Source organism: Propithecus coquereli, unplaced genomic scaffold (assembly GCF_000956105.1).
Source record: "Propithecus coquereli isolate 6110/MARCELLA unplaced genomic scaffold, Pcoq_1.0 Scaffold127, whole genome shotgun sequence".
Lineage (NCBI taxonomy): Eukaryota > Metazoa > Chordata > Mammalia > Primates > Indriidae > Propithecus > Propithecus coquereli.
In genome coordinates, this window is record NW_012136858.1 from 5,666,185 (window position 1) to 5,683,210 (window position 17,026).

A 17,026-nucleotide genomic window follows, 5' to 3' on the forward strand; every position below is an offset into this window, starting at 1 on the left:
ATATTCAGAAAATATAAAAAATGCTCAAAACTCAATAAAAAAACAAAAACTTGAAAAATGCCAAGATTTGATATACATTTCAACAGAGAAGTTCAAATGGCAAATGAGTACATGAAAAGATGCTCAGTCATTATGGAAATGTAAATTAAAACCACAATGAAATACCACTACACATATAGGATAATGGCTAAACTGAAAGAGACTGACGATTCCAAATGTTGATGGGAATACGGAAAACTAGCACTCTCATACCCTGCTGTGAGACTGTAAGACAGAACAACCACTTTGGAAAATAGTTTGGTAGTTTTTCAAAAAGTTAAACATACAACTACCATTTGACACAGCTGTTCCCCTTTTAGATATTTACCCAAGAGAAAGAAATGCATTATGTGCACGCAAAATTTGTACACAAATGTTAACAGCAGCTTTATTTGGAATAGATCAAAACCAGAAACAACCCAAATGTCCATCAGCAGATGAAAGAATGAACAAACTTTAGCCATATAATGAAATACTACTTGTCAACAAAAAAGAATAAACTGGTGATAAGTCCAACAACATTGATGAATCTCAAAATAATTATGCAAGTAAAAGAGGTAAAAAGAGAGAGAGAATGTATACTACATGTTTCCATTTATATAAAATTCTAGAAAATGCAAATTAATCTATAATGACACAAATCAGATTAGCAGTTGCCTGGGAACTGGAAGGAAAAAGGGCAAGGAAGGGGAAATTTCAAAGGGGCACAAGGCAACTTTTTGAGGTGATGGATATGTTCATTATTTTGATTGTGGTGATAGTTTCACAAGTGTAAGCATGTCAAAATGTACTGAACTGCACACTTTAAATATGCACAGTTTATCATATGGCAATTATATCTTAATAAAGCAGTTAAACTTTTTTCATGGCAAATGGATGATCTGAAAGATTATTCTGTGCAGCTCTGAATTGTTTTGGTCAAAGTCAACTTCTACTATGTGCAAGAATATTAAAATAATCAATTCTTTTGAAAAGCTGAATGACTTCTTCAGCAGAAATATGCAAAAGCCAATGAAATTATTTGCATTCACAATATTTTTGATATGTTGATGGCTATTAGCAAATTTTTTTTTTTGATGCAACTCAGTAATTTTTATTGCAACTGGAAGACAATACATCACAGAAACTTTATGGTAGGTCTGGGGAAAAGTGTTATTTACAATAAATGATGAAATAGTTTGTCTTTGGCAATATGATTACATACGAAGAATGCAAAATGCAAGTAAGGATGCTTCCAAAGCAACACCATCAGGTTTGGCTGATTGCGCCTATTAGAAAATTTTTGATGAACAAGTGAACATCAAGAAAGTACACTAGGCCGGGCGTGGTGGCTGACGCCTGTAATCCTAGCACTCTGGGAGGCCAAGGCGGGAGGATTGCTCGAGGTCAGGAGTTCAAGACCAGCCTGAACAAGAGAGAGACCCCCGTCTCTACTATAAATAGAAAGAAATTATCTGGACAACTAAAAATATATAGAAAACAATAGCCGGGCATGGTGGTGCATGCCTGTAGTCCCAGCTACTCGGGAGGCTGAGGCAGGAGGATCGCTTGAGCCTAGGAGTTTGAGGTTGCTGTGAGCTAGGCTGATGCCACGGCACTCTAGCCTGGGCAACAGAGCGAGACTCTGTCTCCAAAAAAAAAAAAAAAAAAGTACACTAAAAATGAACAATCATACCTTGATTTGAGCAAAGGGTCTTTCATAACCTCCAACATACAGAAGGCCAACATTCTGAGGAAGTAACCTACAAAGGAAAAAAAAAAGCACCATTTATAAAATATTCTTCCTTAAATGTAAGGCTGAATAATTAATAACATTTATATAATAAATATGATATAGATATTGATACATATAATTTCTATTATATTGAAGGATATGATATTGTGAAAAAATATTTATATAATTATTATCTTTTACTCTATGAAATAGTAACCAGCAAAAGAATAATTTTATATTTCAGAAAATGATGGGTAAAATGAGGAGAATGAAAACTGGAATGTATTTAATAACTCCAAAAAAATTACACAGTTGCCCCTTGAACAACATGGGTTTGAACTGTGCAGGTCCACTTACATGCAGATTTTTTTTTCCAATAAAAATTACATCAAGTGTGCCTGCCTCTGCTTCCCCTTCTACCTCCTTCATCTCTTCTGCCTCTGCCACCCCTGAGACAGCAAGATCCTCCTTTTCCTCAGCCTACTCAACATAAAGATGGCAAGGATGAAGATCTTTATGATGATCCACTTTCACTTAATGAATAGTAAACATATATTCTATTTCTTATGATTGTCTTAATAACACTTTATTTTCTCCAGCTTACTTTACTGTAAGAATACAGCATATAATACAAATAACATGCAAAATATGTGTTAATTAACTGTATATGTTATCTGTAAGGCTTCTGGTCAACAGTAGGCTATTAGTTAAGTTATGGGGGAGTCAAAAATTTTATGTGGATTTTTGACTATACAGGGGGTTGGTACACCTAAGCCCCACTTTGTTCAAGGGTCAATTGTACTATACATAGTGTCTCCGGGAAAGAAGTAAAAGAAGTAATGCATACATCTAAAAATTTATAAGGCTTCAATTCCAAAAGCACTCATTGCATGTCTATACTATGCATTACAGGAGATAATACACATCTAAATAATTCAGTACCAAAATCTAACAGGAAAATATGACATATAAAGAATCCTAACAAAAGGTAGCTTCTGTAAAGAGGTATAACAGAGACATTTATATTGAAAAGTAGTAAAGTAAGAGGTACCTGCTATGGAGGAATCTGTAAAAGTTTGAATAGATAGGATTTGGGCTTAGCCTTAAAGCATGGATAACAAACACAAAGGGAGAAATTTAAACAAAGTCCTGAGAATACAGAGGATTTGAGACAAAGAGTAGACAAATATGACTGGAGTAAAGGATAATTTAGTTGGAGATAAGAACCCACAGCAAGTTTAGAATGAACCATAAAAATTTCAAATTCCATATACATTATTTTGTAAGCAATATGGAGTCAAATTTTTAAAAGACGTATTTATTTCTTATAAAAACAATAAATACACATGGAAATTAAAATCAAACCATATAGAGAGTATAATATACAACAATAATGGTTGTCATCCCTTCCTTTCTATTCCTAAGTTCTAAGAGGATTGGGAATGAAGAAATACCATCATTAGAACTGTGCTAGTAGAATGTACAGAGAGGAACTGGTAGTGGGGCAGAGTATGGGAAGGATACAATTAAATATTCTTATTTAATCAAGCAAATGTAGATATATCTCATTATATTTTACCATAAATTTTTTCATAATGGACATTGTGAATAAATGGACACAACTCCAGTCTGAATATGATTGTACATAAAGAAAAAGAATTGACAATACTCTTTGCTCAAAGCCAGTAGGCCAAGACATCTCTCAGAGTCTAGATAGTGAAAATTAATGATCTTTTAAGGTAGATGACAGAATTCTAATGATCTCTAGAATGGCTGTAAATTCTGTTGCATGAATCTGAGAATGGAACACTGAGTAGTATCTAAAGTAAAGAAAAAAAACTGTAAACTCAAAACAATCAAACAAAAAATTCTCAGTGTGCAACATTGGTCTAATCATAGAAAATTAGAACACAAGATTATCATAGCCAGTTTTTCCATTCTTGTGATACTTCACTTAGTAGAATGGGCTCCCGCTCCATTCTTTCCCATTAAACTCAACTATTATCAAGTTTAAAAAAAAAAGAAAGAAATTATCATAACCATCTCTCTTAACACATTAACTGCCATGTGAGTTGTATTTAAATCACGCTAGTTTTGAGCCCAGGCCTCATGAAGCAAAACCCTGCAGCCGGTTTGTGAAAATCTTACTTGCTAATGTTCTTATTGTTACAATTGACAATTTAATTCTAAAACCATAGATTGTGTTGCATATAACTCACGCACAGAAAACAATAAAAAAGTAACAAATTAGAAAGGATCATTTTGTTTTAATAAAACACTGTGGCCCCAGGGAAAAAAATTTTTTTTCTAGTGTGGCACTCAATGTGTTAAATCCTGTTAGTGCCAAGTACAGTAATGTGTGCCTGCAATCCTAGGTACCCGGGAGGATGAGGCAGGAGGATTGCTTCAGCCCAGGAGTTTGAGACCAGTCTGGGCATCATAGTAAGACTTTACTCATCTTTAAAAGAAGAAGAAAAAAAAAAACAAAAACAAAAAACTGTTAGTGACCTCAAAAAACCTATCTCAACAATTGCAAGGTATACATTTATTCATAATTTAACTTCTCTAAAATTGAGATGCCTCTGAGACTCAATGGTGTCTTATAATTGTTGTCACCAGGTGACAGTTATGAGGTAGTTGTGTTACTACCCTCCACTGACATGGTCTAGTAAGACCACGAAAGCACGCTCTCAAAGCAACTTAGAGTCTATGAAATAAGGCAAATAGTCAGTTTCCTAGGAACATCCTCTGTTCCCTACATTCTACAAAGACCTATAAAGTATTAAAGGTTACTAAAAGAAATTAATAGCTGACGAACATGATCCTGAATTAAACCAACTTAGCAAAAAGTTGGTTTACATTACATTTGGAATGTATGTGATAATTTGTAATATAAGTCATCACATACATGTCAAATATAAGAAGGCATTTGTTTACTAGATTCAAGTAGAAAACATAGGAAATGTTCCCAAATCTCAACAGTGAAATAGAGAATTTCATTGCCATCATTTGACAAATAAAAAATTCATCTAACTAAAAAACTTTAACTTTCTCCCAAATCATTCCTGTTATCACAAATTGAATGTTAGTTATACATGGTACTGGAAATTTATTTCTCATATAACAAATGTTCACAGAAAGCTTGATAAACCCCCTTTAGAAGACTGTTCACACAAAGAGATGCTAGAGAAGGAAGAGAATAAAAGCTGGATGACGTTTAAAAATCAATATGCCTCTAATTACTATGCCTATGCATTTCAGGAAGCTTGCTAATATACTACTTAGTGTGTCCCCTCTTTCAATTTGCCTATCTAATAACTACCTTTTCCTAAACAAATTCCTTAAGTATATCAGGTAGATCACTTTTAAAATACTGTTCTTTCTTATTCACGTACCTCTTTCTTACTCATTTTTCCTTACTATATACTAAAGCCTTCATTTAAGTGGGTTTAATATATATCATAATGTAAAAGCCTGCTATGCATAATATAATTAATACTTTGAAAGCAATGAATCTTAGCCACTAGACTACCAGGGAGCTGCAATAATTAATACTCTGAGAACACAAATTCCCACTTTTAAAATGGAACATTTCTTTAAATACTTTTACCTTTCAAAAAATTATTCTGCCAAATTGCATACATAATTATTGTCAAGTAACAGGTACCATTTCATCATGTCAGGGTGCTTATGTGCGATACAGCAATCATACATTTTAAATCCCAAGAGTTAAGGCATTAATTCAGCAGTGATAGATGCATTTATATGTATATTTTAAAATAGAAATCCTGACTCATTTAGTACTAGGTAATTGTTTTGCCCTTAAGTTAGGTGAACATTATCATAACCTTTATAAAAATGCTAACAACCTCTAAGATATTTGCATGTAACTAAATGCTTCTAAAGTATGGCTACCAAAGAGGATGTTTTTGGAAAGTAGCAATAAAGAGAAACTGTGGGGGGAAAAACCCTATTATAGCTTTGGAAAAACTGAGACTAGGCAAGACTAATGTTCACTTTGCTTTCAATTTCCTAAACACAAATATTAACAAATATCTATCCTAAAAAGGAAACCCCAAAATTGTTTCCAGAAAAGTTTCTCACATAAAAGTAAAATCTGTCGGGTAATAGAATAAATACTATTTAAAAGAACTTTATTTGCCATATACTGGTGATACATCAGACATAGAAAAACTGCTTTAAAAGTAAATTGAGTCTATAATTATTGCAAATTAAAAGTTTAAAAAAGGTCAGGGGTTCTTCCTAAAAATAAGCTAAATAACTCAGAATTAACTGTTCTGTCGATAAGCTATAACTATAGTGTCCACTATCAGATATATTTTTAAATTGCAACAAAACACCTTGAAACAATGTACAGTACCTTGAATACTGAATTACATAAAATCCCACTTCATAGCCAGACAATAAGTTATCCAAATACCAGTCTATATCCAATATACCTACTACTAAACAAACAAACACAAATCAAATGCACTTAAGATAGGGTCAACAGTGCCATTTTGAATTCAAGAAAATGCATATTATTGAGAAGGCTTATATTATTCTTTGAATCTTCTAGTAGGATGTAAATGTAAATAGTTTATTCCAGGCTGGGAGTGGTGGCTCATGCCTGTAATCCTAGCACTCTGGGAGGCCAAAGCAGGAGGACTGCATGAGCTCACGACTTGCAGACCAGACTTAACAAAAGCAAGACCCCGTCTCTACCAAAACTAGAAAAAATTAGCCAGGTGTGGTGGCGCACACCTACAGTCCCAGGTACTCAGGAGGCATCGCTTGGGCCTAGGAGTTATGATCACACCATTTCACACTATCCAGGGTGACAGAGCGAGAGAGACTCTGTCTCCTAAAAAATCAGTTAATAAATAGATACAAAATAAAAAGTATATTCCATAAAGTGTATTTTGAACAAATAAAAATAATGCAGATCATAATACAATAATTCAGCTAGAAATCAATAACATAAAAATAACCAGAAAATCCCCATGTCTAAAAAGACAGAAGTATGCTTATCACAACCCACAGGTGGGAGAAGAAATCCCAATTATTTATAAGTATAAATATATATATGCACATACATATGTATATTCCAAAAAATATACAGATAAATTATTAGAATTATTCAGTGAGTTTATGCCAAGATTCCTGGATACTAGATTAATTAGAGAAAAATATCAACTGTATTTCTATACCAGCAAAAAGCAGTTAGAAAATGAAACTACGAATGATCCAATTCAAAATGAAATGATAAAAAATAGTTTTAATTTAGGAATAAAACAAAAGAAGTTAAAGACCTTAATTCATAAAATTATCAAACATTATTGTAAGAAATTTAGGAAAACCTAAATAAATGAAAGAACATCACATTCATGGACAGGAAATCTCAATGTTACCACACAAAACGTTCAGAACCTGATCTGTGTATTCAATGCAATCTCAAAACTCCTGACAAAATTTGTCTGAGAAACTTCATAAGCTCATTCGGAAATATGTATGAAAAGCGAAAGAGTAAGAATATGAAAGATTCTCCTAAAAAAGAACAAAGTAGGAAGATTCACTCCACTACATATCAAGACTTCCCAGAAAGGTGTAGCAATAGCAAAAATGCAGTGTTGGCGTAAGGACAGACAAGTAGGTCAGTGAAATATAATAGAGAACCTAGAAACAGACCTACATATAGACGCCTGATTTGTAACAAAGGTGGCACTGCAGAGCAGTAGGGAAAGGATAATCTTTCCAATAAATAGTGCTAGAATAAGTGGCTATCCACATACATAAAAAATACATCATAATGGTAAATACTGATGTATTTGACTATATTAAAATTAATAATTTCTGTTTATTAAGACATAGACCAACATCCAAACTTCACACAATTCACAAGAATAAACTCCAAATGGATTGGGAATCTAAGTACAAAAAAAGAAATCTTAACAAGAATTAGAAGAAAACCTCGGTGAATTCCCCTTCAACCTGGTATAATAAGGCAATAAGAGAAAATATTGGTTAACTCATACTATCTAAAAATAAAAAAAATTTGCCGCAGCAAAAAAAATACCATAAACAAAGTCAAAAGATACCTGCCAAACTGGGAGGCAATATTTGCAACATATACCACAGAAAAGAGGCTAATAACCCTATATAAAGAACTCTTCAAAATTAAGAAGAGTAAAAATCCTAACAAAAAAATGGAAAAAAGACATAGAAAGACAATTCACAAAAACATATAAAACATGGACAATAACCATATGTAAAAATATTCAAACTCACTAGTAACAGAAAAATGCAAACTAAAACAGTGAGATACCATTCTCACTTATCAGACTGGCAAAAATTAAAATGTATGGACAACACATTCTGTTGGCAAGCTGTGGAAAACAGACACTCTCATTTACTGTTATTGGAAATGCAAACTAGGTCAACTCTTCTGGAGGGAAATTTGGCAATATCTAACAAAACTACATATGTACTTAGCTTTTGACCCAGTAATCTCCCTTCTAACAATCTGCCTTGAAACCAAAAACTAAAAAATACATATGTACAAGGCTATTCACTACAGCACTGTTTGTAATTGCAAACTGTTCAGACCAATCTAAATGCTCAAACATAGCAGAGTTGTTAAATAAGTTATGGTAAATCCACACACTGAAGTAATATGCAGCTGTAAAAAAAATAATGAGGACAATCTCTACTTACTAATAGGGAGTAATTTCCAAGATAAGTGAAAAAAGAAAAATGCAAAAGAGGATATATAGTATGCTACCCTTCATGTAAAGAAAAAGTATAAGAAAGCATTCACTTACCTATCTGTTCATTTGTGCAAAGGAACTACACGAAGGCTAAAAGAGAAACTAAAGAGATTGGTTTCCTATAGGGGACAGGTGCAAACAAGGTAGAAATAATGAAGAAATAAAAATCAAGTAATAAAGAGTGACACTTCTATGAGAATACCTTTTTTCAGAAGCTGTTTTATAATTGAAAAAAAGGAAAAAAAAGAATACTTTTTGTATAGTTATGACTTAGAACCATGATAATGTTTCATACAGTAAATAAGCAAAGAAATAAACAATTAAAATCAATTAATATTTTGAGAGAACCCCAAATGGAATAGAAATAATATTGCAAATGAATAACATTCTACATTAAGAGGGATGTGGATGAAAAAGAATTTAAGTAACTTCAGAAAACAGTATTTTGATTGTATTCCATAAAGCTACATACAAAAAGAAATGCACACGAATATTTTTCTTGAGTTAGTAAATCTGTTACTCACAGGGGTGTGGTATAGTAATTCTGAAAATACTTTATATACTAGGATTTAACAAACAAATATATCATGAATAATGACATGCAGGTTTCTCACTGTACAGAGTTATAAATAAGAAAAGGGGAAAAGATAGAATTAACATTATGATTTCGATTAGAATCATGGCATCAATAGGACCTCATGGTTTTTAATATATTCAAAGAGATAAAGAAATAAACATAAATGTGTCTGTAGGTGCTTGTTAATATATGATACATTCTTAACTCTGACAACTGAGAGGGCCAGGAATGACATCCAGCAGCAATGACCACATCTACAATCTATATTTTTGTTCCTATCATTCATCAATAAAAAAAAAAAAAAAAACAGGACTCCTTGGAGAAACAGCTGATTCCTGGGCTGAGAGAGGAAAACAGAAGATTCTAGAACAACTTCCTACCAGAAAGTTAGGAAGTACTGAAAAAATGATGGTAAAATGTTAAAAAGACACAGAAAGCGACTTGAAAGACTTCCTAATGGTCAAGATCAAAACACCAAAATAAAATGATAGTACTAGATTATAACCTATGGAATAAAATACAGTTGACTCTTGAACAACATAGGTTTTAACGGTGCAGATGCTCTTATATGTGAGATTTTCTTAAATCCCTGCCATTACTGAGACAGCAAGACCAATCCTTCCTCTTCCTCAGCCTACACAATGTGAAGATGACGAGAATGAAGACCTTTATGATGATCCTCTTCTATTTAATGAATAGTAAATATATTTTCTCTTCCTTATGATTTTCTTAATAATATTTTCTTCTCTCTAGCTTACTCCATGAGAATACAGTATAAAATACATACAACATACAAACTATATATTAATTGACTGCTTATGTTATCAGTAAGGCTTCCAGTCAACAGTAGGATATTAGCAGTAAGTTTGGGGAGAGTCAAAAGTTATACATACATTTTCTACTGCATGGGGGTAGGGAGTGTCAGGGAATAACCCTTGTGTTATTCAAAGGTCAACTGTATTCTTAAGTACATACTATTAATATCATAAATACATACCTGGGAAAAAAGAGTTCTTCTTTAAGGTAAAATTCTTATTAATACATAGAAAAAGAATGAGGGGAATTGAAATTCACCAATATTTGAAATATTCACAAAACAAAAAACATTGCAGTAATGACTATTGCAAGCAAAAACCATTGAAAGATATTAAAATTAGATGAAAGTTTAATGAGAAATGATATTGCATAGTCTCAAAGTTTCCCCCCAGAAAACACCTAATAATTACAAAGAAAAAAACAACTTTAGAATAGAGAAACCCAGCAGACAATCTTAACCAAGTAATCACAAGTATTTAAGATCTATCAACATGCCCCCTTCACCTCCACCATATAATGCACTGAGAATGGCACAATATCACTTCCATGGTGTTCTTGCTAAAAAAAACGCAAAAGAATCAAAGACTAAACCAAGGGCAGTCTACAAAATAACTGACCAGTATTCTTCAAAAAGCGTCAAGGTCATGAAAAACAAAACAGAGGTTATTACCACAGATTGGATTAAGGAGACATGACAGCTAAATGTAATGTATGATTGTGGTCTGGATCCTGGAAGAGAAAAAATATATTAGTGGGGAAACTGGCAAAATTGGAATAATGAATGTAGATAAGTTAATAGCATTGTACCAATGTTTATTTCCAGGTTTTGATAGAAGCACTATGGTTATATAAGAATGTTAACAATAGAGGAAACAACGTGAGGGATATACAGGAATACTCTGCAATATTTTTATAACTTTTCTGTAAGTCTAAAATTATTTTAAAATTTAAAAAATTAAAAAGACATCATTAAGAGACTGAAAGAAGCCACCCAGTAGAAGAAATTTATAATACACATTATTTTCTAAGTCAAACATATGCATATCCTAGGACCTCGCAATTTCAATTTTAGGTATGTACCCAGTAGACAAATATGAGTACATGTGTCCTGAAGCACATGCGCAAATATGTTTGGCTATTATTGGCAATCACTTCAAACTGCTATCCATCCAAATGCCTATATATAGCATAATATTATACACCAATGAAAAGGAATAAATTCCACAAATCATTGATGAATTTCAAAATCACAATATTGAACAAAAGCCAGACATAAAAGAACATAGGGCTATATTTATATAAGGTTCGAAAACAGGCAAAACCAAACACTAGTGTTTACAGATCCCTCCCTGAGTAGTAAAAGTAAAAAGAAAAAAACAAAGAAGAAAAAACCACAGGGCTCAGGGATGTGATTATCTTTGGTGGGAGGGAGAAGGTTGTGACTGGGAAAGACCATGTGAGGGCCTCTGGGATGCTGGTAATATTTTCTTTCTTATGTTCAGTAGTGGTTAAATGGGTGTTGGTTACATGAAATTTTATTAAGCTGTACGTTTATGTTTTATATACTTCCTATATGTGTACTGTATTTCATAATATAAAAGGTCTTAGAGTAAGTAACACAAAAGGCACAAAGAGAAAAACAAACACAAGCAATCAGTAAGAGAGTGAGAGTGACTCCTAAACAAGGGGTATAAAATTAATTGATATTAACATATTTTAATATTCATGTACAAATAGATGAGTATTTTAAGAGATGATCTTTTAGGGAATCCTGAAGTCACTCATCCCATTCATAGTTATGGAGCTGCATAATCTGGGGCAAAAATATAACATTAAAACAAAAACTCACATATCTGGGCATAGTGGTTTTAAATTTTAAATATAAAGGAATTAAAATTGACAAAAAGATACATAAGTGCATTAAAATGTATGGACAGATTTTCCACTCTCAGCCAAGACAGAGTAACAAGGACCATACTAGCCTCTGGTCCCACTAAACAACTAAAAGACAACATACAAAGACAATGATTTTCAGAAACTGGACAAAAGGGAATGCAGGTCAGCGGTACCTGAGAGAAGGGAGACAAATAATGTATGTTCTATGATTGCTCCAGCTTATTACCTGGAGTTTTCAGATCACAGCGCGAAAAGGAAGCCAAAAACATTTGCTATCTGGTCCTCTGCCAGCCCCTGCTCTAAAAAAACAAAAGCATATGTCCACGAAAAACTCAAGTTCCATAGCAGTTTTATTAGCAGTTTCTAGTTAAACTAGAAACATCTCAAATGTCCATCAACAGGAAAGTGGTGATATAGCTATACAATAAAATACTACTCAGCAATAAAGAGAATGGACTATTAATAAATACAACATGGATGAACCTAATCAACCTATTCCCTCAAAAAAGCACATATTGTATGCTTTCATTTACATAAACTTACAGAAAATGAACACTAAACAGTAGATAGTTGCCAGAGAAGGGAGTAGGGATATGGAATAACGGAGGAGGATTAGAAAAGAGTAAGAGAAAACTTTTGGGGGTAATGAACATGTTCATCATCTTATCCTGGGAATGATGATTTCACATGCAAAAACCAACAAAATTGCAAACTTTAACCATGTACAGTTTATTATAAATCAATTATTCCTCAATAAAGCTGTTTAAAAAAACATAGACCTCATCTTCCAAATTCTGTGAAATATACATAAAAAAGAAAATCTACTACTGTTCACAGACCATACAGCAAACTGAGCCTACAAAAAATTCTAAATCAAAAGAAAAATCAAAGAATATCTTGAGACAAATAAAAATGGAAATACATAGCAAAACTTACGAGATGCAGCAAAAGCAGTCCTAAGAGAGAAATTTATAGCAATAAACATCTGTATCAAAAAAAGATCTCAAACAACCTAACATTACAGCTCAAGAAAATAAAAGAACAAATTAAGCTCAAAGTTAGCAGAAGGAATTGATAAAGAACAGAGAAGAAGTAAATGAATTAGTCTAGAAAAATAATAGGAAAAAAATGAATGAAACAAAAATTGATTTTTTAAAAAAGATAAATGAAATTGACAAACTCTTAGATTAGGAAAGAAGAGAGAAGAGTCAAATAATAAAATCAGAAATGAAAGAGGAGACATTACAACTGCTACCACAGCAATACAAAAGATCATAAGGAATTAATGTGAAGAAACCTAGAAATCAGGAGAAAATAATGTGCAAGGCATATACTTGATAATGGGTTAATATCCAAACTATAAGGAACTCAAATTCAATGCAAGAAAACAAATAACTTGATTTAAAAATAAGCAAAGGACCCAAACAGACATTTCTCAATAGAAGACATACAAATTAGGGAAATGCGAATTAAAACCACAATAAGGTATCACCTCACACCTGAATGGCTATTATCAAAGAGACAAAAGATAATATTCTCCAGTTCCATCCAAATTGATGCAAAAGGCCTTAATTCATCCTTCTTCATGGCTGAGTAGCATTCCACAGTATACAAATACCACATTTTCTTAATCCACTTATTAACTGATAGGCATTTGAGTTGTTTCCACATATTTGCAATTGTGAATTTTCCTGCAACAGACATTCAACTGCAAGTGTTTTTTTTTTTGTTTGTTTTTTTCATAAAATGACTTCTTTTTCTGTGAGTAAATACCCAGCAGTGGGACTGCTGGATCAAATGGCAGGTCTACTTTTAGTTCTTTAGAGAATCTCCATATTGTTTTCCATAGAAGTTGTACTAATTTGGAGTCCACCAACAGTGTATAAGCGTTCTTTCCTCTCTGTATCCATGCCAGCATCTATTGTTTTGGGACATTTTAATAAAAGTCATTCTAACTGGGGTAAGGTGATATCTCATTGTGGTTTTAATTTGCATTTCCCTAATGATTAGTGATGTTGAGCATTTTTTCACATGTGTACAATAAACACTATTAGGGTGATGGGCACACTTATAACCCTGACGCAAACATAACAAAAGCGATCCATGTAACCAAAAACATTTGTACTCCCATCATATTTTGGGAGGGAAAAAACAAAAAAAACAAAAGATTGGTGTTCGAGATGATGTGAAAAAAAGGGAGCCCTTGCACACTGTTGGTGGGAATATAAACTAGTAAAGCCGCTATGGAAAACAATATGGAGGTTCCTCAAAAAACTAAAAATAGGAATTACCACATGATCCAGACATCCCACATCTGGATATATATCTAAAGGATTTGAAATCAGTATGTCAAAGAGATATAAATGTGGTATACATACACAATGGAATACTATTCAGCCTTAAAAAGAAGGAAATTCTGTCATTTGTGACAACATGGATGAACCTGGAGGATGTTACGCTAAATGAAATAAGCCAGGCACAGAAAGACAAATACCACATGTTCTCACTTATATGTGGTATCCAAAACAATCGAACTCATAGAAATAGAGGGTAGAATGGTGATTACCAAAGGCTGGGGGTTGGGGGAAATAGAGAGATGTTGATCAAAGGATATAAAGCTTCCATTACACAGGAAGAGTAAGTTTTTTAAGGATATACTGCACACAGAATGACTATAGTTAACAATACGTATTGAACATTTCAAAATTGCTAAGAGAGTAAATTTCAAATGTTCTCATAAGAAAAAAATAAGTATGTCAGGTGATGAATATGTTAATTAGCTCAATTTAATCATTCTGCTTTGCCATACATATATTCTAACATCACTTTGTACCCCCTAAATATTGTGTCAATTTACAACAGAATGAACAAGCATTTTAAAAACTCTCTAAATTGATTCTCCTCAATGATTTTAAATAGTTGATTTATTATTTGAAGAACTGCTAGTGTAAACATGACGCAGAATATTTTGAAAAGTGTATTTTAACAGGGAAATCATTAAATACATATAGTGTCCTACCTAATTATCCTAAGAATTATTCTATGGTTTACTTTTACCTATGAAAGAAGAGGGGAGAACGATTCATGCGGGGATTAGTCTCAAATCTGAAATCATCTGAATCATCATATTCATAAATTCTCATCTCCTTGATGTAGACCCCATGATGGTTATTACAGGCAATAATTCTCAGGAAGAACAACACAAATGTTGAAATATGAGTGTGTAAAGCACACTTGTTAAAAGGTTAAATAGTTATAAAAGTGATCCATGTAATCAAAAACATTTGTATCGGCCGGGCGCAGTGGCTCACGCCTGTAATCCTAGCTCTCTGGGAGGCCGAGGCGGGCGGATTGTTTGAGCTCAGGAGTTCAAAACCAGCCTGAGCAAGAGCGAGACCCCGTCTCTACTAAAATTAGAAAGAAATTAATTGGACAACTAAAAATATATAGAAAAAATTAGCCGGGCATGGTGGCACATGCCTGTAGTCCCAGCTACTTGGGAGGCTGAGGCAGGAGGATCGCTTGAGCCCAGGAGTTTGAGGTTGCTGTGAGCTAGGCTGACGCCACGGCACTCTAGCCCGGGCAACACAGTGAGACTCTGTCTCAAAAAAAAAAAAAAATTTGTACCCCCTTAATATATTTTGAAATTTAAAAAAAGTAATAGCTAGAATAGTAACTTACTGTTATTTTTTATTTTTTTCCAAAAGAGAGGTTACATATAAATTTTTAGTTAAAAAATGGTTAAAGAGAATAAGATTTTTATTTCCTGTGTTGAGAAATTCTGAACCTTATTTTACATTTTCTTCCGTCTATTTTTGTTATAAAGAGTTTCCTTTGGATACTTCAGACAAGTAAGATATTTGACTGTGGAATCTTTCTTTTTCCCCAAGAAAATGTAGGAACATTATGTTAAGAAGCTATTTCTGCAGAAAAAGAAGTACAAAAGATGCTCTGGAGACTATAAACAGAGAAATTTAAGCTGAGTGGATGTAATTGACAAATCAATTTTTCAGTCTAAATTATAGTACTATTAATATCTCACATGACACCAGCTGTTCCAATAATAGCTATGATCAATCAAAGAAAAAAATAATGTTTTTTTAAATCATGGACCCCAAAATGACTCAGATTGTTATATTCCACATTGAAAAGAATTACTATAATTCTAAATTTCAAGGATTAAGTTCAACTTCATAGAATTCTCCATAAAATGCTCACTGGCACATGAACTATAACCAAAATGCAAACAACTTCCTGTCTCATTGATAGAATATATATTATATTGGTCTTCACTCTGCTATTAATTTTAGCTTGAATTACTTCTTTAGTAAATATTATATATGCATCCCTTTTCTTAAAATTTGGATTTTGGTAGGTATTGAATTATTCTCTCATTGTTAGACATGAAAGATTGCTAGCTATCTTTATTTTTTAAAGTAATTATCATTTTCATGACTATAGATATGAATCAGCTTATTTTGAATTTGCTTACTCAACAGTTTCTACCTTAAATGAATCACTGTATTCTTTTGTTCAAATAGACTACCAACTGGCTGTAGTTTGTAAAGGCCTTGAAGGGATTTTTTACCTACCTGAATATCATGTAAAAAAATTTGAATTGTGACAATTCATTTTATCCTTTCTTTTGCTATCAGCTCCAAACACATTTATACTAATAATATATACTAGAAGTATGTTAATTACTTCAAACTTAAAAGTAATTAATTAGAAGACTAAATTGCTGGTCTTAAGGATTTTGTTTCTGAATTACTATATTTATCCTGGATATATATTGGTCAACTAAAAATGGTAGTTAACATACAGAGTGAGGCAGTTCAACTTCCATAACAAAACTAAGTTCTATTCTAAGTATTCAAGACAAAGTTGCAGAATTTCATGTGCTGGGCTAATAACAGGAAATTATGAGATGTCCATTAAAAATGTCACTCTCACTGCAGAGTGCCGGCAATGCTATATGGCATGCATAACTTTAAAAATTCTTAAAACCATGAATATAAATTGTTGCCTAGCTGACTAGGACCACACTTTATTTTATGGTTAATGACAAATAAGAGTTTAAAAATATAAATCTGTCAGAGTTCATATGGTACATATATGTCAATACGTATGACAGAAAGGAATAAGACAGATTTACTGAAATAATTAACAAAGATGAATAATCTGGATGCTAGAAAAGTATATACTAATGTGGAAGGC

General features: G+C 32.7%; 1 protein-coding gene across 3 annotated transcripts in view; it reads right to left on the reverse strand.

Annotated features, from left to right (window-relative positions):
• The window catches only part of RNGTT (RNA guanylyltransferase and 5'-phosphatase), a 271,692-nt gene that overhangs the window by 48,601 nt on the left and 206,065 nt on the right, over nucleotides 1–17,026 (reverse strand). For all 3 annotated transcript variants that reach the window (XM_012638249.1, XM_012638248.1, XM_012638247.1), the window contains one exon: nucleotides 1,715–1,781. In XM_012638249.1, the coding sequence (XP_012493703.1) occupies nucleotides 1,715–1,781 (67 nt within the window). The remainder of the gene's footprint in view (nucleotides 1–1,714; nucleotides 1,782–17,026) is intronic.